This window comes from Aptenodytes patagonicus, chromosome 2 (assembly GCF_965638725.1).
Source record: "Aptenodytes patagonicus chromosome 2, bAptPat1.pri.cur, whole genome shotgun sequence".
Classification (NCBI taxonomy): Eukaryota; Metazoa; Chordata; class Aves; order Sphenisciformes; family Spheniscidae; genus Aptenodytes; species Aptenodytes patagonicus.
This window is the reverse complement of record NC_134950.1, coordinates 37,289,378-37,311,732: the sequence shown is the minus strand read 5'-3', so window position 1 is coordinate 37,311,732 and position 22,355 is coordinate 37,289,378. Positions and strand designations below refer to the sequence as shown.

Below are 22,355 nucleotides of genomic sequence, written 5' to 3'. Positions count from 1 at the left end.
TATATAAGATTTTATATATTACCTGTAACAAATAAATGTAAATTTATAAGATGATCATAGCAATACTGTGCTGGTTTCAGCTGGGATAGAGTTAATTTTCTTCCCGTAGCTGGTACAGTGCTGTGTTTTGGATTTAGGATGAGAATAATGTTGATAACACACCGATGTTTTAGTTGTTGCTAAGCAGTGCTTACACTAGTCAAGGACTTTTCAGCTTCCCATGCCCTGCCAGCGAGAAGCTGGGAGGGGGCACAGCCAGGACAGCTGACCCAAACTGGCCAAAGGGGTATTCCATACCATGTGACATCATGCTCAGTATATAAACTGGGTGGAGTTGGCTGAGGGGTGGTGATCGCTGCTTGGGGACTGGCTGGGCATTGGTGGGTGGTGAGCAATTGCAATGTGCATCACTTGTTTTGTATATTCTATTATTATTATTATCCCTTCCTTTTCTGGTTTTTTTTTCCCCCGATTCTCTCCCCCATCCCACTGGTAGTGGGGGAGTGAGCAAACAGCTGTGTGGTGTTTAGCTGCCTGCTGGGTTAAACCACAACAAATACAAAGCACAAAAAAGTGTTTGGTTGTAACATTTTTTGCTTAAATGGTTTTTCATTATATGAAAATAGAGTTGCAACCCTTATATGTGATCTGGGGCCAGTTCTAGGATTTGCGTGGGCAAACAGAACAGATTCCCACTGTCTTCTGAAGGGGCAGAAATCCCCAAACTTTATCGTGATAGGCAAACTTCCAAAAGACTTGTTAGATACAAACAACTCGGAGTACAGCATGGAACTGAAAAACAAAACTTTGTGGCTTCAACAGAACTTTGTAACTTCATGAAACTTCAAAGTTTAAATTTTTTTGTTTGCTTAAACACTAATGTGGGCAAGTAATACATGCAATACATGCCGGGAGATGAGCTATTAAAGGCTTCAACATACTAACAAAGGTCTGCATCTTGCCATGCATGACAAGCTGTTCCCCATTCTAACACTATGTCTCTTTCCTTCTTCCCCCATTGCTGGTTCTCAGCCTGCCACAGATCCACCTGATGCGTTTGGCTTCCTGGGCAGCATGAGGCAGAGGATGGAACGAAGCAGGGAGGCCATTCTGAGGTATGCCCTGCTACCTGCCTAGCCATAGAATCATAGAATCATTGAGGTTGGAAAAGACCTCTAAGATCATCGAGTCCAACCGTCAACCCAACACCACCATGCCCACTAAACCATGTCCCTAAGCGCCTCATCTACACGTCTTTTAAAAACCTCCAGGGATGGGGACTCCACCACTTCCCTGGGCAGCCTGTTCCAATGTTTCACCACTCTTTCAGTAAAGAAATTTTTCCTTACATCCAATCTAAACCTCCCCTGCCGCAACTTGAGGCCATTTCCTCTCGTCCTATCACTTGTTACTTCGGAGAAAAGACCAACACCCACCTCGCTACAACCTCCTTTCAGGTAGTTGTAGAGAGCGATGAGGTCTCCCCTCAGCCTCCTTTTCTCCAGGCTGAACAGTCCCAGTTCCCTCAGCCGCTCCTCATAAGGCTTGTTCTCCAGACCCCTCACCAGCCTCGTTGCCCTTCTCTGGACACGCTCCAGCACCTCGACGTCCTTCTTGTAGTGAGGGGCCCAAAACTGAACACAGTAGTCGAGGTGCGGCCTAACCAGTGCCGAGTACAGGGGCACAATCACTTCCCTACTCCTACTGGCCACACTATTTCTGATACAAGCCAGGATGCCATTGGCCTTCTTGGCCGCCTGGGCACACTGCCGGCTCATGTTCAGCCGGCTGTCGACCAACACCCCCAGGTCCTTCTCTGCTGGGCAGCTTTCCAGCCACTCTTCCCCAAGCCTGTAGCGCTGCATGGGGTTGTTGTGGCCGAAGTGCAGGACCCGGCACTTGTCCTTGTTGAACCTCATACAGTTGGCCTGGGCCCATCGATCCAGCCTGTCCAGGTCCCTCTGCAGAGCCTTCCTACCCTCGAGCAGATCAACACTCCCACCCAACTTGGTGTCGTCTGCAAACTTACTGAGGGTGCACTCAATCCCCTCATCCAGATCATCAATAAAGATATTAAACAAGACCGGCCCCAGTACTGAGCCCTGGGGAACACCGCTCGTGACCGGCCGCCAACTGGATGTAACTCCATTCACCACAACTCTCTGGGCCCGGCCATCCAGCCAGTTTTTGACCCAGCGCAGAGTGCACCTGTCTAAGCCGTGAGCCGCCAGCTTCTCTAGGAGAATGCTGTGGGAGACAGTGTCAAAGGCCTTGCTGAAGTCCAGGTAGACCACATCCACAGCCTTTCCCTCATCCACTAGGCGGGTCACCTGGTCATAGAAGGAGATCAGGTTGGTCAAGCAGTGCCATGCTGCACTTGCTAGTGTTGACTCACAACTCCAGATTTTCAGCTGGCCTCCAAGGTCAGAGAACAAATGGTGCCTTTCAGCTGCCTGGTCAGACAGCAGCGCTGCATCTTCATTGTCCGGGGACCAACAACATGCTTGCCTGTAGGCTGTTTCATCAGTGCTAATTTAGCTACAGTTAGTACACTTGAAGTGCTAGCTAACCCTTCAGTTACACAAACAGTATGCATTACCTTGCAGTCACCCATTCAGCCAAACAGTTTGCTTTATGATACACAAGAGGCTTGCCTGGCAGTACTTTGTGCAGGCCTATATTATGCAGCAATTAAAAAAATCTACTCCTGGGCATGGACTTCGATTGCAACTGTTAATTGCCAGGCATCACAAAAGCCACAGACAGAACCTGTGCCACAGTACAGATACTGGCCATCCCTGTATTTGGGCCTTCAAGCCAATTTCTTTGATTTATCTGAAAAATCAAAGCTTTACTTATTTGAGATATAAAACCATCACATTGATTTTTTTTATTTTCAAGCTCATCAAAGCATGAACTACAGACAACAGAAAGGATGTTTCAGGTCAAAGGAAAGAAGCCTTTTTGTGTGCAGGTATGCTGCTGAAGTAAGCAAGACACCCCTATACACAATATTCCAGTTTCTTCCCATATTACTTTCCTGCCTATTGTTTTATAAGAAACTGTGACTAGACCGGAACTTACCTAATCATGAGGTACCCTATTATACTGATTTTGTAGCACACGTGTATACTTATTTGGTGGTACATTCAACCCATTTTCAGTCCTTAGATAAAGCTTAGTTGCTGTGTCATTAGAAGAAGGCACCACCTAAGCAAAGGCAAGTTGTGTATTTCAGTCGTTTCCTATTTCTAAGAAAATTCTGAAAGTTTAGAGATTTCTGAAATGATATACCTGAAGTTTTACATGCCATTGATAACTCAGAAATAGTAAGGTGCCAGTTATTTTTAACATCACAAGACTTTTTTTTTCTAAATTAAGAATTGTTTGGAGAACTGTAGACTTGTTCCGTGGGGAATACCTATTACTACTATTACTGTCCTGTAGTAAAAATAAATTTTCTAATATTAGGCAGGAGCTGTGAATCTGTTTCGTCTGTAGGTGGCAGCAGTGGGTACCTTTAGGGAACGAAGTGCAGGTTCATCTGCTATCATCTTCGTTTCCTGCACAAGCCTACCGATTTAAAAAGTCTGTTATTTCTCTTGTAATACAGGGGTTATAGGCACGTCGTGAAAGTCTTGCTATTATACTCTCTAATGTGGTACAAGCAAATATGAGTGTATAGCCTTAAGTTCTTTTGGTTCACTGACTGTTTTATGTTGTTAAGACAAAATTTTGAAGGGAAAAATATTCTGAAGCAGGGAATGTTAGACTACCAATAAAAAAAAAAAAAAAAAAAAAGCTGAGTTTCAATAAACCTAAAGGGAGATTGTTGGTGATATACAGTGTGATATTTGATGGCATATTAATTTTCTACAACTATGAGATGCATAAAATGCAATTTGGTATTTTTGAAAATCCCACAAGGTCACTGTTAGTATTTTTAGTGCTCAAGAAACCTTTGAGTACTGGCAGTTGGCTTTCTTCCCCAATTTAAGCATAATTGTTGAGGATAAATGCGTCTCCACTGTGGCTGTGTAGTAGACTAAGAGATCTAAGCACAAGCATGTAATTCTGTGATAATTAGACAGAATCAATTAAATAGAATTATTCATACATAGAAAATATTCATACATAGAAAATTTCTTGAGATACTTATCTTTATAGACATTGGTATGTGAAAGTCTTGTTGAGAGGATTTTTGGTTAGTTGGTTTTTGTGTTATTTTAATACAATTCTAGCTGCTATTTATAAAATATATTTTAAGTAAGATAGACCGCAAGATTCCCACATTAAGAGGCAGCATTGTGTAGAAAATGTAGAAAGCCAGATCAGCTGGTTTGTAGTAGATTACGTGGAATGAGGAAGGGACTGGGGCATCTCTCCCATGAGGAAAGGCTAAGAGGGCTGGGACTGTTCAGCCAGGAGAAGAGAAGGCTCAGGGGGATCTCATCAATGTGTACAAATACCTGAAGGGAGGATACAAAGAGGACGGAGCCTCTTTTCAGTGCCAAAAAAGGAGCTCTTTTCAGTGGTGCCCAGTGCCAGGACCAGAGGCAATGTGTACAAACTGAAACACAGGAGGTTCCTTCTGAACATCAGGAAACACTTTTTCAGTGTGAGGGTGACCAAGCACTGGCACAGGTTGCCCAGGGAGGTTGTGGAGTCTCCCTCCCTGGAGCTATTCAAAAGCCATCTGGATATGGTCCTGGGCAGCCTGCTCTGGGTGGCCCTGCTTGAGCAGGGGGGCTTGGACCAGATGACCTCCAGTGGCCCCTTCCAGCCTCAGCTGTTCTGCGACTTTGTGAGATTCTCCTAAAAATCTGTATGTTAATGCTGCTCAGAACATAAATATTCCATGTGAGTTCAACTTTTGGGTTCACTGGACAGGTATCCAGGGGTTCTGCTGCAGCAGGGTACCAAGTAGCAGCGGTGGTAGAAAATGGCTGACAGCTTTACAAGTATATTGGAGTAATTCATGAAGAAGCAGAGGAAGCTATTACACTGAGGGGAAGTAATCGGCCAATACACTCTTTCAAGCCATGCATTTTCTTCTGTAACTTCCATTAATACCAATAGCAAAAACATTCATTGACTGCAAAGCTTAAGTATCAAACATAAAGAGAGACTTACACAATGAATCTTGAGAAATCCTGGGGTTTTTCAGGTCGGCGTTTCATCCTGTTTATTTCTATGCTAGTCCTAGTGAGGACCTTAGTTTCTGATGTCTGGAATAAGTCGACTGTTCCAAAGATAAAATATCCAATGTCCTGTTAATACTAATCACAGCAGAGAAAAAAGGTCCTTCCTACCCCATTTGGAAGCAAATAACAAGATGTGTACCAAATACCATAGGAGTTTTGTCACAACTTAGGGATGTGCTTTCTTCAACGGCAAGTCTAACTAGAAAACAAATAAATCAGCCAGCCAGTAATTTAGCTCGTGAGCTGCTTGATTTAAACTCCAAGAATCAGATACACAAACCTTGTCTCTCTCTCTGTGCTATAGAGTTTTTGTCATTTTTTAATAATAACAAAGGTCACAGCAATGAGTTTGTGACTTGGCTGATTTAAGATGCCTTCCTTTAAAGCTGTAGGAGCTTAGTCACTATTTGGGCAAATAGCTTGCAAAGCCTATTACAAATAGGCTGAGGTGGAGCTATAAGAATTTAAAACTATATACCAAACTCAGTATATAATGTATTTATTGCTCTGCTGCTAAATTATGTATATTTTTATAATTCAGGGAGAACATATCTCAGATGACCAAAATTTTTCATACATAAAGGAATGATATTAATCATTGGCTAAGATCAATAGAGATTTTTTAGGATTTAAAAGAAATCTGTGTTGTACTGGAGGGCAGTTGCTTTTCAAATCTGGCCCAGATCCATGGAGAGGGGCAGTCTTGGTAAAAGCTGCTAAATGTAGACAGTCTAGTCCACAGTCAGTTTGCCACAGCCTCATCTTGTCTGCAGCTGCTCTTGCAGTCTCATCCATCGAGGTCCCAGTGAAGTGAAGGTTGTGAAGAACCAGTGGTCCATTCCATTCCAGTGGATTTTATGCAAGTGGAACAATCAAGTCAGGGGAATGCAAGACAGGATGGGCATGGTGAATCACTCTTGTTTTTCTCGGCAAAGATTACATAGGTTTATGCTGGCATCAGATGTTCAATTTTCTGCAAAAGCACACAGTAGCTTAGTCAACGTTGAAAGAAATATTGTCCACAAAAGCTATATTCTAACAGAGTGCTTGTATTCATTTGATCAGTTATAGGACAGAACAGGTGTCATTGTAATTGCTGAGCTGCTGCTTCTCTGAAGTCACCAGGATTTTATCATGGAGCAATATACAACTACATTTTTAATTAGTGCATTCATGATGCTCACAGCATTATGAGGAGTTTGTTGGGCATGCACGCAGTGGGCCTGTTAGCTTTGAATCATCACCGAGATGATTCTGCACAGGCAGAAAGGCCTCGGCTGCATTTATTTAGAAGGCCTTTATGGATAATGCGTTGCCCCACTGATGTCCTAAGGTGTTTTCCCAATGTGTTGTCTTACAGGAATGAACCACGTGCAATTGAACCAGGAATTCTGCAGTACTGCTTTGGATTCAGACACTGTTTTTTTAGCTTTGGAAAATTAACTTGATCTGTTGATTCTGTTCTTCAAGTGATGACATGAAAATAATGGTATTTCAAGCACCGCAAGAACTGCTTAGGATTAAGGTGTTTCTAACTATACGGGGGAAGCAGGAAGGAGCACAAGGAAAGGCAAGCACTGATACTATGTTCGCTATGAAGACACTGATAGGATTGTATCTTCTGTCCTAAGAGCTAGAAAAACTATAGACTGCTCTGGCTGAGGGTGTGCATCATCCTGTGCAGCACAGTCATAGAGGCTGAACCACAACACCTGCTCCTTATACCCTGCAGCTCTTTTAAACATGCATAAAAATTGTATGCTGAGTGCAGATAGCTCAGCTGGAGCAGACTGTTGCAAACACGTGTAGTTTTACCAGAGGAAAACAATTTTAATCACTTGTCCCTGGACACGTGCAGTCTCTTCATGTATCATTGCACAGAAAAGTTTTTTGTACATATTTTAAAGTGTGTTGTACTACAGTTCTCAACTATAGCCAGAAAGATTGTTCTTTTTTCATAAATCTTTGAGATATATAAATGTGTATGCAAATAAATAAATGAATATATATAAACATATACACATAAACACACACATATATATGTGTGTGTTTCCATATTCCAACATATTCCAAACATGTATATGTTTCCATAAATATCTATTGGCTTTTGCTCAACAGGTCTAACAAACTAAAGTCTAAGTTTGAACATGCATACACAGATATATAAGCATACAGAGGGAAAGGGGTATTTTTTTTTTTTTTACTTTTATGGAGTAAAGTGTGAAATTAATTTATTGAAGGGAATTTTATAATATATTAAACTTAGTAATAAATATAGACAGGGACCTCTAAACCGATTTTTTAGAATAGAATTTTTATAATATATTCATAAGAATGACAGTTCTTGACAGGTAGCAAATCATTAACTGTGTCACATGGTTTCCATATGATTTTAGTTTCAGTTTGTGTAAGCCCTTTGACTTTTCTTGGATTGCAAGGCTTGTAAAGGTATGGATGGGAAACCTGCGAATATACAAATCTACAATTTTTTGAAGTGAAAAATCTCTACCCATGGCCCGTATTAAGGTAAGTCTGCATTTTGTAATAGTATTTTAAATGTATTGTGAGAACCGAAGGGCTTGCTAATCACATTTTATTGTTTCTGCTTTATCACAAAGTGATTCTGTAAATGTTTGTTTTTAGAGCAGGCTTATATTTATGTTGGCTGACAGATGCTTTACTCTTCTTGCTCCTGCCATGTTAGATCTCATATGTTTAATAAGACCAGGGACAATATAATTCTGAGTGATACAAGACACTCTCTCCTGTGGCACTTAATTGTACCCCACCTGGTACATTAGACCATGGTGCTCTTTGGAGTGCTATCATGCATAAAATATAGGGGATATTAAGGGCTGAGATCTTCAACAGAGATTTCATGTGCACCTGTGAGCAGGCATTTGTGTTTGGGCTTGGAATTAAGACATTGGACATGTGGGAATACAGATTCGTGAGTCTGATGATAGATTTTTTTAGGTTACCATGAGGAAAATGTAAACCCTTTGTCTTACCAGCCATTCCAAGGCTCTTTCAAGACTAGATTCCTTATTCAAGATAATTACGAGACTGTGAGCAAGCTGACATGCTTGATAATGTGTGGCTCCTCATTTATCTCAGCTTACCTGATGGCTTCATATACCACCAAGATGTCTAGACAGGTCTGCAGACTGCCGGTATGGCAGCAGTTTGGACAGTATGCGTGTCAGAAGTACAAATCACCTGGCTCACAGCTACTCTTCATGCTGTTGTTTCAGAGGAGTCTGAACATAGCCTGTAAAACTTCCTTTCTTATTGGGGATAATATGATAATGAGATAATTCCTCTTTGTGAGGTGCTCAGATACAAAAGGAAGGGAGGTTGTAAAGAGGGAGGAATTCAGTTACCCTATTTATTCATTTCAGGTACAAAATTAGAGGCTACTCCTTGCCACTCAAATGTCCAGTACAGTATTACTCATTAGATGTGAAACTTGGTATACTGCCTACTTCGGCCATAAATTGCCTATCCAAACAACTTTCTGTTTGGATCCAGTTATTGACTTACCTTTCACTGTTGTGTTTCCTGCAACAGTAAAATAGTGAACCTGTTCAGGTCTTTTGGGTTTTTTCTGAGTCTGTTCTAAAAACCGTGCATAATGTTCTTGTCACAAAAAAGGATACAGCTTGACAAAGGTGGTACATCAAGTTGCAGAATGACACGATGCTCTTATATAGAGTAAATACAGTTTGCTTCGGAATTTTTTTCAATGAATCCTAGTAATAAACTCTTAAGTTGGTTCATACACAAATTTTCAGATATGAAACATTTGTAAACACAAAGTTCAGTTTATGCTGGACTTTGTACTGAAGTCCACTTCCCTGAATCTGACTGTGAATTGGATATAAATTCCATTAGTGATTTGAAAGAGATTACTGGTATTTTATTGGAGAGGATAGGAAAGAACAGTGAAAGGATTCCAGCTATCCCAGCTGTAAGATCACCTGATCTCTCTGACCTCTTCTGGGCCAGGACATGAAACCTAAGTAGGAGATAGAACAAGAGGCTAGAAATAGCTAAGGCATAGACCTGAAAAAATAATGTTTAGACACCCAGCACCTTTTTAGGCTGTTATGTTCCCACTTATCTTCATTAGGAAATTAAGAGCTTAAGTTCTCTTTTTTGGATTTGTACCTGGGTCACAGCATAGACTAGCCCAGCCAACACAAGCGAAGAATAGTCATTACCTTTCAAAAGCTTTGTTCGTGGGATATTAACCAATTGTCTCATTTCATTCCTGTGTGGCAGCGTGCCTAAACTCACAAAAATCCAAAGGAGACCTGCCTCCACATGCCTTTCCCCTGCCCCGAGTTCCCTGGCACAGCTGTTCCCTGTGTATTGTCTGCTGCTGTTCGGCGGTGGCAGCAGCCCAAACCTGGTGCTTTGGCACGTCCCCCCTCCCATCCTTTGGAATTGCTGCCAGCAACTTTTTCCTAAGATATGAAAATGAAATAAGGGACTTTGACATTTTAATGTTTATAGCTTTGCAGAGGTGGAAATGAATGAGACAAACAATGTGCTGCCTTACAGCTTTTCTGTTTCACCTGGCAAATACCACAGATCTACAGACGAAAGATGTGTAAGGACTACTCAAAGAGGTCACAAGAATCCTTGCAATGTTAGGCAACGTAAACGTAGTTTGGACTGCAAATTAATTCTATTTGTAGTAGACAATGTGGTTAGGTCATCTGCGTGTAGCTACTACTCACACAGCTTGGGAGACATTTCCCAAAGAGGTGTAGACTGGTTCAGGTCTGGCTCCTTACAAGTCTCTTTAACAGGAGAGCTGCAATCCTCTTCAGCACTTGCTTGCTGCATATGGAAAAACAAGCAGAAATTATAAAACTGCTAGACGTATGCACACAAATGCAGTAACTGTTGGAAATGACATAATGATGTGTACTCTGATACAATGGTGTGTACTCAAGACGAGTTTTCTCAGTGTTTTGTGCTGGGCACAGTTAAGGGAGAATAGCTCAGAAGTTAAGAAAGTTCTGGGAAGGAATCAATCTTTTTTTCCATAAATATGTTTTAAAAACTAGTGGAGGTAAGCTTGTTTCTTAGTATTTTGCAACTGTTAGGAATTATCTCAACAGCTGCTTGGTAAGTGGAGTGTCACTGTGGTTGGGAGAGTGGGTGACCTCAGCAGGTTCAGAGGTGCAGCTTCTCTTGGGCTGATTGTTCAGATATTTCAGTACATTCTGCATTTTGTACTTGCTTGTTTAAATATTTGTGTGAATTGCTGTATGGTACGTTAAGAAAAAATATTGTTACTGCTGATCTTCCTTTTTTCTTCTTCTTTTTAGGAACCAGTAATGAAGAATGACTCCATCAATTAAAAAGACAATTTACATTTATCTTTTCCAGAACAGACATGTATCAGTGTAGTTAATTTAATATTTAAATCAAGAATCCAGACAAATGCAAGCCCCTTTGCCCTAACAAAAAAGCATAACCCAGCTTTCCTTTGTATAAAGCACTATAAGCAGGTGGTATCATCAGGAAAAAGACTCCGTTGTAGGAAAGCATTTAGATTAATTCTGACTTTCCTTTACGTGAAGTGAGGAGAGAATGACAAGAGTGACAGTCTAATGCATGATGAAATTTACTAAGCAGAATTTTATTTTTTTAGTTGGTGGAATTATAATTTATGTAGTTGATATTGGAGTGGACTTCTGGGTAGCTAGTAAATATTTCTGTCAAGGACAATACGGTTGGGGTATACTGATACTGTGTTTTAGAGGTCTTTCATCATTAATAACTCAGGTATTCAGTTATGAGTGGTTTAAAAATGACTGGGAAGGTACTGATACTGGGAAGCTGAAATGGATTTTTCTAGTTCATCTCTTTCAGTGTGGAATTTTTATAAGGTAGGCACATTTTAAAATTTATTTTAAAATGACAAATCTTATTGCTTTAAGACAGTTTATTAAGAAATACTTAATATGGCTTCAGGGACAAAACCGCTTCTGGCCTTAGCAATTATTGCTCCATGTAAGCAAATGGATTTTTGTCTGCTTATGCCAGGGGTAAATTATGTCAGGTTTTGATGGAAATGTAGATCTTCTTTCATTTTACCTGTAAGTAATAATTTTTATCATTCGCAGGCTAACTCTATTTGATTCATCAGCCTTTTGATAGGGCATATTTAATAAAAAGGCTTGCTTTACAGAGCAATACTGTTGTAATTGATAAGTGTAAGTTTTTAAAGTCATGTTAAGAAGGGAATTCATTTGATTACACTAAGCAGGTGAGACAGCTGAAGAAAGAGGTAATTTTTGAACCCGAGAGTCTAAACATATGTAGAAAACCCACCAAGATTCAGGAGAGACACGAATAGTTGAATAGTTAGTAAGAATACTTGCAGCAGTACTTCCTGCAGGGACTGAGTTAATGGTGACAGGAACCTTTGTTTGCCGAAAGGCACATGTCCAGGAATAGTTTAAGATGCCATATGCTTAACATTCTATGGTGGCTTTGCTATAAAATTATCATTATCGTTTTAGAAATCATTTGTGCCAAGATTTTACTTCCATTTTAAAACTGAGGTGAAAGATGTTGGCGAAAAGTCCTGAATTTTAATTTTTTGGGTATGCAACATGCGAGAAACATGAGTGAATATAGACTTATCGGAGACACTTAATAAAATACTTATTTAAAATACCTCCTTTAACTTCCTATACTAATCTATGGACAGCGATGAAAGATATATTTATGCCAATGTAAAAATTCCCCTCGCATGTTTTATTCACCTGATGTTATCATGGATTAAGGAAAATGATGGAGCTTTTACATGTCACAATTAACTTTTGCCTCTCAATATTTTTTTCCTTTTGTCTGTCAGCTTTACTTTCCTGCTCCTCCTCCTCTTACAATCCTGAAGTTTTAGAATTCACAGAGGAGTATTTACTGACAGGTTTAACTTTTCTGGTGTCAGGTATTAGAAAAACTTAGAAATACTACATTTTGAAGAAAAAGAAAATCCTTCTTCAGTTTTTCTGGATGGTTTCTTATTCACTAACCAGATCCATGGACATGGGTTGGTTCATGTGACATATACCAAGACCTGGCCACAGGGACTCTACCAGGTTCTGCCTTTTAGAGGGGATGTCTCAGGGCCCACTGCGGCACTCTTCTTTTTGTCTGTCCCCAAGGCTTTTCATCTTCAGGTGTGGCTGGGAGCACCATTCTTGTGCTTGTGACTTACAAACCTGCCCCTCTGAGTTTGTTTCTTCCAAAGGCAATTAAAGCCATGACCCCTCTCTCTGATAACTGATGATAAATGTTAAGCCGGTAATTGCAGTGTAGAATGGCAGAAGCCGCTTTTTCAATGTCTGGCCCAAAACCTCCCGTCTTCCCCTTTCTCTTCCATGACCTCATTCTCTGTAATCTGTTCAGGACTGTAATTCTGGTTTCACCTTTGGCTTGGTTTTACACTCCCAGGTTGCCCCTAAAATTTCCTGCTGATTAGTGCCTATCTCTAAGACCTCACCTTTCAACACAGACTATCAGAATTCAGATCCAAGCTCCGATCGTCTACAACTCTAGATACTGTAATCTTGACTCAGTGCTTGTATCTATTCAAAATGCTGCTTTTACGGGCAAATCTTTATGGATTACCTTAACTCTAAGGTAATGAAACTCTTGGATTTACCTGAACTCATACCCTTTCCAATGAATACCTTTTACCATGAATTTCTATAATTTTCAAAGCTTCCTTCCCAGAATTAGCCCCATCTTCTCTGTGTGGCTTATTATCTAGTAAACATAATTTTGCCCTTTGCACTGACAGTGTTGTCAACTTGGTCACCTGTTCTTTATTGCACAAATGATATTTTCTCCTATGCTGCCACTTACGCCTGGAAAAAGTTTCCAAGCTGGTATGTATAAATTACAAAGTTCTTTCAGCCACTCCTCAAAATTCAGCAGTGTGATAATGCATACTGTGAGGTATAAACTGGTAACAGCAAGCTGACATCTGTGCTTGTACCTTTATGATCAACTATTATATACTTCCTATTATATGTGTTTTCTTAGGTGTATCCATGTACAACTCCCTCCTGTCCTTCTTAGTCATCTGATTTATCTGGTTAATTTAGACAATGAGTCTCTCAGGCTTATCTCTGTAGTCAATGGATAAAAATAGGTTTTGTCAGGAGTCGGGTCATACTTGTTAAGGTGACCTCCTCCAGAAGGTCATTTGGGGCAAGAACCTATATTCTCCATTCACTACAGAGGAAAATAGGGGCCTAGCCAGTAAATACGACTTGGCCAGTGAATTTAGGATGCCTGAAATTATAAGATGTGAATACACTTTACCAAATTATCTTCCTTCATTTCTTCCTTTCTTTCTTCCCTTCTTCCCTCTCTCATATGTCTTTTACACCTCTTGCTCTGTCTTTGAAACAGGGAACTTCATTATGTTATGTTTGTACAGTGCACAGCACAATGGGAATCAGTCCGGTTATGTTATCACACAGCCAATGCTAAGTAATAAATATGGAAATAATATGTGTGTGTACACTTATGCACATATATATATTAAAAATAGAGAAAAAAGAAATTAAAATTATTTCATATCTAATCAGGCTTTAGTTTATTTTAATGGAAAGAATGTAGACCTGTAATAATATTTCGTATGAAATGTTACTCTCTGCAAGGAGCAAAATGAAGTTGGTAAAGTATATATTAGCTGTACTGACTAAAATTATTTTCAGCCTGACCCATTTAAATGGGTCACACAGATGTTGGTAGAATTGAGAACAGGCTGCGGCATAACAGTCAACATTAAGACAATAACACAGACAGTGAATGTGGAAAAAGGGGACATTTCCCTGGGGCACCATATGAATTCTGGAGTCCACTGATGTGTAGCAGTTTGCAGCATCAGTCAAGGACACCTGAGAAAGACTAAATTTTAACAATTAATAACCTTCACTGTCAGAATAGAAGGCTATACAGGCAGCAGCCGTTGTGATATTGGCAGCTGCTGTTGTGCCTCTTGATGCTTGAAGGTAGGCTTGAGATGCCCTGCATCTTTGAACAGGAGCAGATGAAAAAGATTTTTTTTGAGAGATGAATTCTAAATCCATGAGACATTAGAGTAAATGTGCGTGCTTTGCTGAACCTGGGATTATTTCATTACATGTTTTTAAAAGGTGATGAGAAAAATTCAGTGAAGATGTTCAGTTTATACTGGTACAGATTTAGCACCTGTTAAGTCACACCCAAACCAAGAATGGATGAAAAATGAGGACTGAAGCTGGTAACATGCCTCTAGCAATTTATGTGCATAACAAGAAGGTCCACAGGACAAAACAAATAGAAAGGTATTTAAGATACCAAGTGAGTGAGGTACAGAGAGTCAATTAAAAGTGGAAAGTTTGTAATGCTACTTTAAGTGAGTTAGAGGTTACAAAATAATAGGTGCTTGATCACATTTTCTTAATATAAATTTACTGTCCTAAGTATTGACTTAGTTGCATCAGTTTCATGGACTTAACCAAGCCTTTCGACACTTAGAGGATTAAGTTTAACATGCAGCAGAGAATAATTTTCCTTTGATTAAGGATTTATACGATGCTGCAAACTGTGACTGCGTGACCAGAATTTAGAAGGGACAATCATTGCTGCCAGGTCTCTCTCACACCCTCCCTGCATGAATTTCTAAATGGCACCCCAATCTTTATCAGTGTAGTTTGATGAGGTGGGACGTGAAGCGTAGTACTGGGATTGTGGTGGAAAGTCCTCAGTGGAAAACTGAGGGGAAGCAGGTGACATGGAAGCACTGGCAAGGCAGTTTGCCTGTCACATGTGAAGGCTGTGAAGCAACAAAAACAAGTAGCTGTCACCTCTGTGAATTCCCAGTCATGCTTGGAGAGCCAAAGCCTTCTTAATTTTACAGGAGACCAGAAGCAAACTTCATCCCTTATGAAATGATCATGAAAATGTAGGAGCGTCTCAAGAACAGAGAGACAGTGGAGCTGTGTTTCAATGAGTATTTATAATAAGTAGGAGTCCTATCATCTGTGTTTTCCACAAAGCAACGCTACAAAGGCGGAAACCTTTCTTTTTCCTATCAAAGTGAAAATGATATTTAGAAACACTGATAATTCTTTACTGTTCACATATGACAATTCCAGTTGTAAAGAAATTGTGATTTTTTACTCTGTTGGCTTCCAAGTAGCTTATATACCTTGGATTAATGAAAAAAAAAATCCTCTTTAATGAGTTTAGAGGGACAAAAAGTAAATGGCAAGCCTGCATTTGTTCGTATCGATGACACACTACCCATACCCGTTTCACCTTCAGTTTAAGTGGTACGTCTGCTTAAATTACATAACCAATCCAATCCTTTCAATTAATGTATTTTTATTCCAGTTGAAGTAGCTTTTTAAGAGCCTTTTTTTCAGTTTATGAAGATTGAAACATGGAGCTGCTATGGCAATAGATATATTAATATAGGAATATAATTATGACAGGTTCATAGCAGACAAGGCGTTTAGGTGAGCCGTGGGCATGATAAAGGAGAAAATTTGAGTCTGATCTATCCCTGAGCACCGACTGAACTTCGCCCTTGGCTGTGAATGCGGTTGTCCAATGTTAGGCCTAAAAGTTGGCTTTGGGCCCTTCCTAAACTGTCTGAATATTGCACGCCAAATGGGCAGATGGGAATGGGAGTGTAAGCTGAAGATACTCTTAAAGGATAAAAGATTTGTCACAGTGAACTACAGTGAGTGACATAGGCATGTGGAGCTCAGGGAATACCACCTCGCTCAATATATAGTCAATGAGCAATGGAAGTATTTGGACTTTTCTAGAAAAAACAACGTATTTTATACAGTATTCAAAGTCAGAAGGGGACTAACTGAAATCGCTACAACTAGTGAAAAATACTATAGCATACCATCTTATAACAATATAAACCTAGTATACCATACTCAGAAGGAATATGTTTCTGAAAACTGACAAGTGATTTTAGGTGTGCATCCAACTGAAATATTCCTTTTACAACGTCTGGTTCTTGCCTTGCGTATCATCTGCCTTCTCAGCGTGAGCTCTGCAGCTCGAAATTTGTGTAGCTTGTTTCCACTTCTTGCTGCTTGGACAAACACAGGCTCTGGTGAATGAGTCCATGGACAACTAACAGATCGGTCAACCCAACTGTTTTTTCTTGAAAACATTGCAAACTCTCCAGACGTTTACATCTCGGATGCAAGAACCAGATGTTTTGGAATCCCAATTGTTTTATAAACTCAAAAAGCTGTAGATGCCTTGCCAAACAGTTCAGTTCTTTGCTTATGAGTGATTATTCAGAGAGCAGTAAGATAAATACACAAAAACATAAAAGTAGAAAACAGTTTCCTCTGGGAGTAAATAATGGACCTAGAGCCAGCTCGCAGAATCAGTGTATGGCCTGAATGGCAGGGCTGCAGTCTATGAATCTCTGCCAGGAGAGGAGCAAAGGATCCTCCCGTAAGGCTCCTCAGTAGTAACATACCTGCTCCACACCTACTACTGATGCTTTCAGGTTGCAATTCTCACTTGTATGGTCGACATGCTTTAACATACTGGGGAATAAGTCATGATTCCTCTAGCATGCACTTAACCCAGGACCTGCAAATCCTGGCTGTCTCACTTGTAGCTATGGAAGAACCCCTGACGCTGTCTTCCCTGTGGTCAAAGGATTTGGTCTTTAAAGGTGGTGAAGGTGTTAAACTTTTCACACCTGGAGGAGCCAGGAATTCTTCCTAGCTCCCTTTGGAGCACAGTCCCCTTCTGCTTACAATGTCATATTGGGACGAGATGATTCTGTGAGATCTGGGTGTCTAATGATCTCCTGCCCGCTCTTTTCTAAGTAAAGGAAATGCAGTTGCATGTGTTGCATGGGGTCCGTAGTGTGTATGATTCTGTGGACAATCAGGGAATCAGGAACCTGTGGCACTTCAGCATGAATCTGGAAATCATCTCAGATGCAGCCTTAGCAAATGGAAGTAGGAGGCAAGCTAAGGCATAGGACCTTGCCTTTCTCAGCCTGCATGTTAGCAGGCTTGTACAACTGTGTAAGATAACCAAGCGATGGTCTGTGGTGTTCTGCTTGATTTCTCAAGAAAATAGATCTGAATGAGTGACGTAACCTTTGTAATCCAGGTGACTAAATTCTTCTGTTGAGGGGGAAGGCCTTTACAGTGTTTACAATGTTAGAAAAATTGGCTCAATAACAGTTTTCTTGAAAAAGGACTGCTTTTGCTCTCCTTGCCTGCCAGTTATAGTCAAAATGGGTTCATTGGAGAAGAATATTGGAAGCTCAAGACATCTGGGAACTGAATAGGCAGAAATAGGCTTGAAAGTGATGTCTGAAGGCTGTTAAGTTCAAAATCCTGTTTATGAGCAAACACACAGGATTTATATACCTATAAAGCCAAGAACTTCATATAAGTGAAATTGTAACAGTTGATTCCAAGAATCGTTATTAGTCTAGATTTGTTTATTACAGGAAAAGAAAGAATACTTCTATGCATCAAAAGTTTCAGTAATAATAATACGGTTAAAATTGTTACACACATATTTCTTGGTTGCTATCCCTTTTTCTTGTGTTTTTCTCACCTTTCCTCTGCTCCTGTGGGTCTTAAGGTCAGCAGTTTCATTCTGGTGCGTGGGGGGAGTTACCTGTGTCTGGAGTCTTGCTGGGAGGAACATGATGTTCATGTTGATGTTTTCTTCTTCTTCACTCTTAGGATCCACTTTGGGTCTTTTTTGTATGTTTGCTAACACACTTTTAGACTTTGCTTTCTCTTCATTTCTCTGCAGCTTCACATTACATCCAAACTTAGTATCTATGGTGCCTTTTACGCATGTTAGATACTATTTCTTTTTTCTCTTTGTAACCCCTAAAACTGGTTTCATCCAGCGCCAGGTCTGCATTTCTACAACTGACCATTGGTGATTTGTTTATAGCCGTGGTGTCTCCAGTGTCAAGCCATCACTTATCATCCTATGCGTGCACTCTTCTACACTGCATCCGGTGTCTCCGCATCTCAGGACCTCTGCTATCATACCAGGACTATATTTCTCTATTCTACGTCATCATGTCTGTCATAAATATCTCATTCAATATAGAATATCTTCTTGTTTCTGTTACCTATATAAAACTATGGCTGTACCACACAAAAATAAACAAAAGTAAACCAAATTAGCCATCTGGTCAATTGGAAGAAATCACCAATTTTTCCAAAGAAAATCCAAGCTAAACCAAGTAAAACAAAGTCACAGACAGGTCATGAAAACTTCGAACAGCAAGCCTGACAAGCCTCAGTCCTGAGGCCTTGCACAGCTTATGCCGCATTACTAGCAATGACAGTGCCTATTATGGTGCTGCAGAGTTACAAGGCTTAGTCTACAATTCGCACAGCCAGTGTTACTGACCACTTGAAATCAAGTAAACAGCAGAAGGGAGCAAGCATTGCTTTGCTTCAAGACAGGATTTACAGGCATACTTACCAGGATACTTCTCCTTGCTTTCATTTGTTAACTGGTTCCAAAAGATTCTTTGCTGCTGAACAGTTCAACTGGAAAGACTGGTCTTCAGCTGTGAAAACCTCTTCTTCTAGAATTGCCCCATTTCATCTATTACAGCATTACCCACCTTGCTTGGCCTCCAAAGAACTACTGCAATGAGTCACAACATTCACCAGGGCTGTGTATGTGTGTGTGAGTTCATTAGGGACAGTGGAAATACTATAATTTCCAGAAGCTGGAGCTCTGGTCCTACATCAGGTTGTAGCTACCATCCTGTTTTCCCAAACACAGCTGTAAAGATTACCATGTACAATAGCTGGTTCCTCCCTTAATTATCAAAATGGTTTTTGATTAAAACTTAAGCATTCTCTCCCCTCTGAAGTGCTATGTCCACCTCCAGGCCTGAAGCAAAAGTCTTGAAAATGGGAGTAAGAGCTAGGTTTTATTTATGTCTAAGCAAAGCATTAGAGATATCCTGAACAGAAAAGGTTCTTTACCACATAGAATGTACACCAGTCGTGACTAACTAATTCCATGTATCTTTGAATTTACTGCTCTTTTAGAGGAAGTGTTCATTTAGGCTTAACTGAAAATAAACCAGAACTGTTCTAAAAGTCATTCAGGTGCACTCATTTGCCAAGGCAAATGGCTTCTTCATGTAAAACCACTCAGATTATTAATAGGACCTGTCAACCCAGGTATCCATGTGTCTTGAAAATCATTTTCTGAAACGAAAGTCTTCCTGAGTATTTGGAAAATAACACTGTAGTGATTTTTTTTTACATCTGTTGTATGTTTGCAATTCATCAGATATTATCCTTGGGGCTTATGGATCTATATTATACTTATATAGATGTGGATGTTCTCAGCTGATATTCGCTAATACCCTTAAAGGGATACAAAGAAAGTGAATGAGTATCTCAAAGAGAAACTGAGGAGAGATGCTAAGGGAATTGTGAGAAATGTGGTACTTTTAAAGCAATAAGAACCTAACAAAACAAAGCTTGTAATCTTTATTCAGGCAAGTCTCATTCTCTTCTAGTAGTTTTTACATTGCATCGGTATCACTGGGCTTAAATGATTATCTGATATCACTGATACCAGACAGATATCGGACAAAATTTTATCTTAGTAGAAAGTGCTGGATTACATTCAAAGATAAAATGTGAATGGAGAATGAAATGGGAAAAATTGTTGTTAGGCTGTATCATTTTATTGAGTTGCGCTTCTAAAAAACGCTGTCTAATCAAGTCTCCTTTTTTTGTAGGTATTGGTTTGCTTTGAAGTATGGCTGCCAAGCTGCATTTAAACAAAAAAGTAGTGGAGATGCATCAGAAACAGACTATCCCAACTTCATTCAAAAACAAGCTGTTGATGCAGTGGCTGATATTAACATGCTCAGGGTATTCAAGACTTTTCTTGAGACCACACCACAGCTTTTTGTCCAGATTTACATCCTCATGGAACATGGCAAAAATAATTTCTGTCAATGTGAGTCTGTCTTTCTCCTTAATTTGCAAGTTGAGTATCTTACCTAAAAAGACAACTCGTGATTGGATAACATTTTAAACATACCTTGGAAAACATACACTCCACTGTATAATTACTCTGCATTTAGTTAGAATTTCCGTCTAGTAGATGGTCCGTTCTGCTAAATCCATAAGGATGATTTCACTATAACAGGTCATAATATCTAATAGAAACATAATGATACATCACTTGAAAATAAGCTATTGAATACAATTCATATATAATTTGCAGAGCAGTTTGTTTTGTGTGCTTTTGCTTACAGTTTGTTTTAAAACTGCTAACTGGGCATCTGGAAATCAGTGATATATTTACAGCAGCCCTGTGAGCTGTCACTACCACCATCCACATTACAGATGAGGGACAGAATCAGAAAAAACTAAGGATATGCCAGCATTGCAGAATGCAATGCAATGAAGAGATACAGGTTCAACTCTCAGAAGCAAGACAGTAGCTGTACCATTTCCAGCTCTAAAACTAGCAGGATTATTGGCCAGACATTGACTTACTCAGGTTTGGAATTTACCTAACCAAATGGAGAGACCTGCACTGCTGTCTAGTGCTCCTTCATAGTCCATGGAGTCAATAGGTACTCAGACAAAACGATCCACGTGAAGGGTCAAGCCTTAGTTATAGATTTCAACATTATAGACACCCTAGAGTCAATATCAGTTGCTGAAACTTAAATTTTTATGGGCTATTTGCAATACTTTGGGAATTTCTAAGCCATCAGTGTATGGAGATGGCAAATACAACACACAACTTAGGTAAGACGATTAACTGCCAGAGGCCAGGCAGGATAACATAGGCATACCAAACAGCATTAGATGCCTAGATTTAAGTAACTAAACTGAGCCTTAAGATTCAGGTGACTCATTCAGGAGCACAGAGGACATATAAAATTGGTATAAAGAAAGCGTTAAGAAAGCATGAACTTGTCCAAAAGTTCATTCAGAAATTATGATGTAAAATAAGTATCTTTTTCTTTGGTCTAACATTTTTCCTTGTGTTTTGTTTAGATGCTGCCATTATTACGTCTTTTTGCAGTATCTCCTTTTCAACAGTTGATTATCAGATATCATTACGAAAATCTCTGCCTGATAAAGATGAATTTCGTGTGCTTCCCAAGCTAGTGTATGTCTTCTATAAACTGCTTACCATCACTTCTTGGATACTCAGTATTTCACTGATCACTCTACTAAATGTTAGAAGTTCTGTAGTTCTTCTGATATTTCTTTGGATCTGTGGCTTCGCCTGGACTTTGAAACAACATACGACATTTTGCAAATCTAAGAAAATGGAATATCTGTACAGAACTGTTGTTGGAATCATTCTAATTTTTACCTTTTTTAACATAAAGGGGAGAAAAACAAAAGTTTGCATTTCTATTTATTATGCTACTCACACTATTATAACTCTAGGTATTTTGTTTGTATATATGTTCTGGAAACCTTCCATTATCAAGGAAATACATTTTACAATTGTAAGCATCCTAACTATTCTTAGTCTGCTGTTAGGTATTATTTTTCTTGTTGTTTATTATAGACTTTTTCATCCCACTGCTTATTGCAGACCACAGGCATGTTCAGATGAAGTTGATGGGCAGGCAGGACAAAAAGATAGAGTGGAAACTGGTAGATTTCAAAATTTCATAATGCAATGAACAGTATAGATTTTTTTGTGTGGACTTCAAAGCAAATACTTGCTGGACAGTCTGTTTCTCTGTCATTGTTTCTTGTGTATCACCACTGAGTAGTACATAATGGACCAGAGTTATTGGCTCTGAATAACTATTGTTTTCTGTGATGCTGTACAAAGCCTTTATAACATGGATATTTCTCTATGTGCTGGTCAAAGTTACTTTTGAAAAAGAAGCAATTTAATCTATCCATCCAACACAATCTGCTGTTTTCATTTTCAGCAACGCAAATAAACCACAGGAAAAGCTAAAAGTTAATCAAATGAAAGCTAGCATTAAAAACATGTTCTATTCATTTATGCTGATTCTGTTAAAAAAGGCTTGCTTTTTTTTCTTGCTGGAAGGAAAGAGGAGTGCATTTGAAATAATTG

General features: G+C 39.6%; 1 protein-coding gene across 1 annotated transcript; it reads left to right on the top strand.

Annotated features, from left to right (window-relative positions):
• Window positions 1-10,835: 10,835 nt before the first annotated feature.
• XKR9 (XK related 9) lies at window positions 10,836-21,948 on the top strand. The gene is made up of 3 exons (XM_076332192.1): window positions 10,836-11,110; window positions 20,026-20,249; window positions 21,305-21,948. The coding sequence occupies exons 1-3, from the start codon at window positions 10,836-10,838 to the stop codon at window positions 21,946-21,948; spliced, it is 1,143 nt and encodes a 380-aa protein (XP_076188307.1).
• Window positions 21,949-22,355: the final 407 nt, after the last annotated feature.

What these genes read in the sequence shown, in the direction of transcription:
- XKR9 (XM_076332192.1), top strand. Translation starts at nt 10,836, where the DNA reads ATGATGAAATTTACTAAGCAGAATTTTATTTTTTTAGTTGGTGGAATT. An exon ending in CAGTGTGGAATTTTTATAAG is followed by an intron (nt 11,111 to 20,025) that starts GTAGGCACATTT and finishes CTTTTTTTGTAG; the next exon opens with GTATTGGTTTGCTTTGAAGT. An exon ending in CAAAAATAATTTCTGTCAAT is followed by an intron (nt 20,250 to 21,304) that starts GTGAGTCTGTCT and finishes TGTTTTGTTTAG; the next exon opens with ATGCTGCCATTATTACGTCT.